At 39.3% G+C, this 6,150-nt stretch overlaps 2 protein-coding genes across 2 annotated transcripts in view; one reads left to right on the top strand and one right to left on the bottom strand.

Annotated features, from left to right (window-relative positions):
* The first annotated feature begins 294 nt into the window (after positions 1-294).
* LOC145911240 (chromatin target of PRMT1 protein-like) lies at positions 295-2,845 on the top strand. The gene is made up of 6 exons (XM_082998517.1): positions 295-402; positions 495-562; positions 1,640-1,811; positions 1,942-2,020; positions 2,098-2,181; positions 2,445-2,845. The coding sequence occupies exons 2-6, from the start codon at positions 501-503 to the stop codon at positions 2,699-2,701; spliced, it is 654 nt and encodes a 217-aa protein (XP_082854643.1). The 5' UTR covers positions 295-402; positions 495-500; the 3' UTR covers positions 2,702-2,845.
* A 717-nt stretch (positions 2,846-3,562) lies between these two features.
* The window catches only part of LOC145911960 (uncharacterized), a 61,385-nt gene continuing 58,797 nt past the window's right edge, over positions 3,563-6,150 (bottom strand). Inside the window, exons 147-153 of the mRNA XM_082999389.1 lie at positions 5,987-6,095; positions 5,497-5,691; positions 5,192-5,294; positions 4,905-5,060; positions 4,565-4,691; positions 4,297-4,448; positions 3,563-4,076 (exon numbers count right to left, since the gene is read on the bottom strand). Of these exons, the coding sequence (XP_082855515.1) occupies positions 3,752-4,076; positions 4,297-4,448; positions 4,565-4,691; positions 4,905-5,060; positions 5,192-5,294; positions 5,497-5,691; positions 5,987-6,095 (1,167 nt within the window). The 3' untranslated portion in view covers positions 3,563-3,751. The remainder of the gene's footprint in view (positions 4,077-4,296; positions 4,449-4,564; positions 4,692-4,904; positions 5,061-5,191; positions 5,295-5,496; positions 5,692-5,986; positions 6,096-6,150) is intronic.

Genomic DNA, 6,150 nt, shown 5'->3' with positions numbered 1-6,150 from the left:
AATGACGCGCACACTGACGCCTTTTTCAGGGCTTAAAGAGTATATATGTCAAAATATATACCCTGCTAAATTTAGGATCATGATAGATGCTCATTATTGCACACAGTTTGATTAACGTCATAATGGAAAGTGCTTGCCTAAAATAGTAAAAATATTTCTATTTGGGGATAAAAGCTTACAAGTAGACGTTTTTGTAGAATTTAAAGCGGTGACGACTGCGCAATGACTTTTATTCAAAAGTTTAAAGTGGAGTCGAACAGGTGCTGGCAGTATATCACAAATTAATTGTTCTTCAATGCTTATTGTTTTGTGTAGGCGAACATTTATTTTGTTTATAACGGTGCCGCTTCTTGCTAAGAAATAAAGCAACTTCTTCTCACTAAATTGACTTGGAAACTGCAGGTATGGCCTACGTGTATTGAGCAATGGCTGTGTTAATTTGATGTATCCAATGTCATTTATAACTTGCTCTCAACTATTTTTTTCTATTGCAGACAGTCATGGCATCACAAACCATTAAAATCAGCTTGAAGAACACCACCAAAATGACGTTGAATTCCCGGTGAGAATTTTTGCCAAGCCTATGTTTGCAGTTAATGCATACCATTGTAGAAGAACCTTCAAAGGTCTCACGTGATATGCAAGGCGTATGCCATTTTAACTGCATTTGTGGGCCCTGGTTTCAATTGATATACATGCTTTGAAACTGTAACAGGCCTGTTTGAATTAGTGCTGTGTATTCGTATTCAGATAAAATATGATGTATACATGTATATGCACTAACATGCCCATTTTGTGTGGAAAGTAAGAGGCATTATATGTATCTGGACATGTTTGCCCAATCTTTGATCGTAAGTGGCAATTTACTCAAACCAAGAATTACTTTTATGTTGAAAATTCACATTAAAATAGATAAAAAAATTGAAAAAAGAAAGAAATCACTCAAAATAGATTGCAATGCGTGTAACAGTGTCTGAACGATTACACTAGCATGTAATTAGTTTATTTTGTAAGTAGATGTCGGCCTTTGTTTCTTGCTTACAAAAAGCATCATGACAACAGTTTATATAAGTTCTAAAAATTTAAATAAAAATCCTAATCCTTTGTAAACAACACAGTTAGCACCCTAAACTTCAACAGTATTTATAAAGATAAGAGAAGAAAAGCAACATTTTAATCTCTAAGTTGATTATTTTTTTAGTCATTTGGTCTAATTTTGAACGGTATTATTAATTATGTCACGACAATAACCTTTTTATAAGTATAGGCACACTGGCATGTCTACGAACATAAATTTGTTTAATTACTGGAGCAAACTGTAACACAAGATATCAATATATAATTGTGGGTCTATAAACCATGCCATGAAATTGTCCCGGCCAAATTAGCAGGACATACTGATACACTGGGTTAAAACTGGGACAGTCCCGGCTAAATCAGGATGTGGGGAAATGTAATTCGGCGTGGTAACTATTGTAAATTATCAAATTGTCCTGTAAAATTAAAGTGCCCCTGAATGTAAATGTCCTAGTTTTACCCAACAAACATAAAAGGATGAAGGTTTGAGTTGCATGTCAATAGTATGTTTCATCACTGGCTATGGCTGGAAATTTAATGTGACTTTTGAAACACCAACAAGTTTCACAACGATAATGAAATCGAGACCTGCTACCTCGCCTCAAACTGTGCGTGCACAAGCGACCACTGCAAAAATTGCAAGCGAGAAAAACAGAAGATTAACTCAGCAAATGGAAAGAAGACCTACAGTGGAAAAGGCTCTTGGTATACAACAACAGTACTCACCTCCAAAGGTTTGAATAGTACTTCCTACTCTCATTTCTAATAAGTCATCACAACAGTGTATGCTGCTTGGCACTTTCTTTTATGTCTTTAATGATGGTATTATATTGCTTTTGTTTGCTGAAGTAAATTCTTTTGCAGCAATCAGTCATGGATCGCTTGGGAACAAAACCGGCAAGAGGGCGTGGCCGAGTTAATGCAGCATTGAAAAAATTTCCAGGTAGTTTTCTGATCTACTTATATATACCATTTGCAACAATAATTTTTGTTCAAAAAATGTAAACATGCCCTCTTTAGTGAGTCGCCAAGTTGCTGGCAGACTGGGAGTGCGTCAAACAAATAACCCAAGAGGATTCAGTAGAGGAAACAGCCGTGGAAGAGGTTGTAACATGTGTTTTGAATACCCAATCTGAATACCCAAGACTCTTTTAAATATCAATTCTATTTTAATTAGTACCTCACAATGCCCACAGGGCAATGCTTGTTTAGTAGAACCTTGGCCTCCTTTAATGTATTTAACAGTTACAAAGTTAAATTTTTGCGTTCATACCAGAAACGTACACATGCATGTCTCAGGCCGAAAGCACATAATATAGACAAGTTTTGAAACAAAATGCAGTAAATCACCATGTTTTCTACCACAGGACGCGGCGTGACGTCATTCCGTGGTGGCCCCCTTTCACGAACTCAAGGCAACACCGTGCCTCGTGGCAACAACAAAAACGTCCGTGGCAGCACGAGAGGAAGGGGTGGAGTGCGTGGGCGAGGAAGGGGAAGAGGGAGGGGCGGTAAGCCGGTGAACCGGGAGCAGTTGGACACCGACCTGGATAGTTACATGTCCAAAACCAAGAACAGCATGGATGCTGAACTGGATGCCTACATGGCCAACGCTGGAAAATGAGACAATGGAATTTCTGTGAAGCATTTATTGTTGATTTTAGCCGATGGATTCTGTACAGTGGACGTAGATTGAGCTTGCCGTTTGTCGCTTCACCATGTGGTGCCATGTAGATTTTTCACCGCAATAAAACATGTTTTTAGATTACTACTGTTGTCTGAGCGCCAAAATGTGATATTACCGTACAGCGTTTCTCAAAGTGCCAGATAGTAATCGAGCAAAACATACTTTTCGAGTGTTTTGCTATATCACTAAAAACTCCCTGAGTTGAGTAACATGTGAAGTAGAAGGTTCCTAATTAAAACTAGCTTACATTGATGCGCTGCAACGGCCGACTTGTGATTTGAGATAATTTTGTAGCATAACATTCTGACAAATTTGAAGTTCGAAAGTACAAAAAAGTTTATTGGTTTTTGATTTATAAAACGAAACTGAATTTAGGCACAACTCGCTGGTTTGACAAATCAGGCCCGCAGAGTACAGGAGAGACCAAAAAAATTTACATCTCCGCATTCTTCTTTCAAAAGTTGTGATGACCTTTCATCAGATGAAGTATAGGTAGGCCTACATACAGGGCTCCGCACTTTTTACCCCGGCCAACTATTTTTACTTTTGTATGTTTAATTTAATTCTATATTGTTGCTGTGACAAGACAGTGCTATCTTTCCCGAGTCGCTAGGTAATCGCCAGCTTAATACTCATAAGCCCCATTGCTATATTGTTTAACTATCAAAGTTCTGCCGGGCAAAATGCACCCGAAGGGAACTTCTTGGGATTGTTCTGCAAGCGCATGTTTGGTAATAAGTGTATGTTGAAAAGCTCCACTGCTAAATAGAAATAACAACACTTCTGCAGACATGTCCAATTTTATTGCCAACTATATGCGCGGCGTGGACTGAAAACAGAAACAATTAAGATCACATATCGCACACACCGCACGCCCACTATGCATAAAATTATATGTGAATGTATAGGTGCACAACATGGGCCGTATATTTACAAATATGGAGAAATAAATTATTTCCAAAGCAAACTTCGTTGCGGCTGTTTAACCTAACAGTCGAAGGTCACCGCTACGTTTCCGTCGTGTTTCATTGAATCCGAAGTAATCCGCGAGTCTCCAGCCATGCAATGACCGCGGGCTAATCTCTTGGCCTTCACAGGGTCGTTGGCAGTCGCCGTGTAGATACCGTAGGTGTGACCGAGGCGATCAGCGGGTGCGTACATACGGTACGACTTGGTGTCAACCTGTCCTGCCACTGGCACAAGGGTGGTCAGATATTGTTCCAAGTGGGTATTCACCTGCTGACGTGTGCACATTCGGTCCGGCGTAATTGCAACCAAGCTGCGATCCATCTGACCGCTCAGTGACGTCGAGCTGAAAGACGAGAAATAGTTTTTTTGTCAATTTTTGCAAAATGGAGAACTTCCATAGGAAATCTAAGCTATATAATTGTTGATTTTGGCAACATTTCAAATTAATACAAGTGTCGCAAACCATTGCAATGACAATCAATTCATTAAAATTATTGAATTTTATTTCACAAACACTTGTCCATAACATAGATCGAGGAGAAATTCTGGGATGGAAGAATTACCTGCACTTAAACTCAACGCAGGCAGTCGAATCTCCATTGTCGGTAACACTGCGAGTTTCACGAATTCCGTAAAGCTGGCCGACCAACCCTGTTCTCATGCCAACGGTACATTTGCTCTGCACTCCGGTTGCCCCAGAGTTTTGTAGTTTCACCTGCAAACGTGCAAATATTTTTGTCAAGTCTTGAAGAGTAGCAAGAACACGAGTAAACAAGGGGATACAAAACAAAGTTTTGATAAAATTCATTATAAATTCACTTTGAATTTTACCTTTATGTAACAAGCTCTGAACTCCGTAGGTCTAGGCCACCAGCTAAGTGGGTTATCTTGCCATGTGAAGAAGATGTTGCTTTCATCTATTTGCAGAGTGTTGAACTCATAATCGCTTGATGATTTTCTACAAAGTGAAAATAGTTGACATGATTTATCTGATAGCATATACAGGCTTTTCCGTTTCCTTAGTACACTGACACAATGAAAAGAACAAAAAATATTTTTTACGTTGTAGATTTCTGTGATTGTTATAAATGTTATTCTTCCGTTAAATATCTTGTTTTAACGAAAAGTTCAAACAAATTCCAACAACATTCAGTTTTGCTACTCTTCGCACCTTGAAAATCTGAAGTGATTTTCGGTGACCGGAGCTTTGATGCAATCGAACTCATCATAATAGAAAGGTCCGTTCAAATGAGTGAGGTTGCTTTTCTGAGGAACGTTGATGGTGAATGAAGTTTTCTCTCCGCTATGTCTTGCGTGGTCGGATCGTCTGCAAAAAACACAAACAAATTAATATTATGTAAAGGTTGGCAAGTTTCTTGATGCAATTGAGAGTTTAATGACTTTGAGCGAATAATGCGACTTGAATTGAGAATTCGTCAGCAGTTTGAAACAACAAACCTGTAGTTGAGAGGAATGAGGGCATCCGCGCTAACTCCAATCTTAGCTGGGTCTTGAGGATAAGAAGGAGCTGCATCCAACTTCTCTTTAGCGTTCAAAGTAGCTGCGAAGAAATTAAATAAACGTTAAAAACACGCAGTTCTTATTGCTTGATGTTGGATGTACATGCAAACAAGTAGTAATTGTGCTTGAGGAGAAAATCCGGTAAGTTTTTTAATAACAGAGAAATTACCTTAAGAAGAGCACACCAAAAAAAGTATAGGTAACGGCAGAAATAGGTTGGACAACAAGCAATGACCAGTTACCTGAGAAGGTTGCCGTGTAGGTGTTTGATTGTACGGCGTCACAGAAAACCCGAACACACGCTCCAGTGTCAGGTTGTGTGAGAGAAGTTCCGACGCTTCTCCACTGATTTCCAACCGTCTCACGGAACACAGCCGATACCTTGGCGTAAGAAACCTGGTCCCAAGCATTGAAGTTGTCTGATCCGTACGCTCTCACTTGAAAATGTATAAAAAGCTCCAATGAGATGCAATCAAGGTTTTAGAAAAACTATTGGTAAGTTTTAAACAACGACAACCGCATATAGCAGAAACATTAGAGGCCTGTCGCATGGTTTGCCACAGATAAGCTATGTTGGACCAAAGTTGAGTTAAAAAATAGTGCAACATTTTGGATTTTAGGCACCTTTGACGCCACAGCGTTTAAACAGAAAACACAAATTTGCGCGTATTTGTTAAGCTAAAGTAATGCGATAACTCAACCATGCCCGCGTTCAGCAGATTTTAGATTTACCTTTTGCGAAACAAGAATCATCAGCTGCGACGTCGATGTTCAGAACCCGTTGATAACCTATAGTAGGAATGTTGGCCGTCACCACCCTTCCACGAGATGACGATGTAAGCTGAAATCAATCAAAGCATTACATGAAAAAGTCGACCGACTGGTTTCGTAACATG

This window comes from Ascidia mentula, chromosome 8, assembly GCF_947561715.1.
Source record: "Ascidia mentula chromosome 8, kaAscMent1.1, whole genome shotgun sequence".
Taxonomy (NCBI): Eukaryota; Metazoa; Chordata; class Ascidiacea; order Phlebobranchia; family Ascidiidae; genus Ascidia; species Ascidia mentula.
The sequence above is the reverse complement of the archived record's forward strand: the minus strand, read 5'-3'. Positions and strand labels throughout refer to the sequence as shown.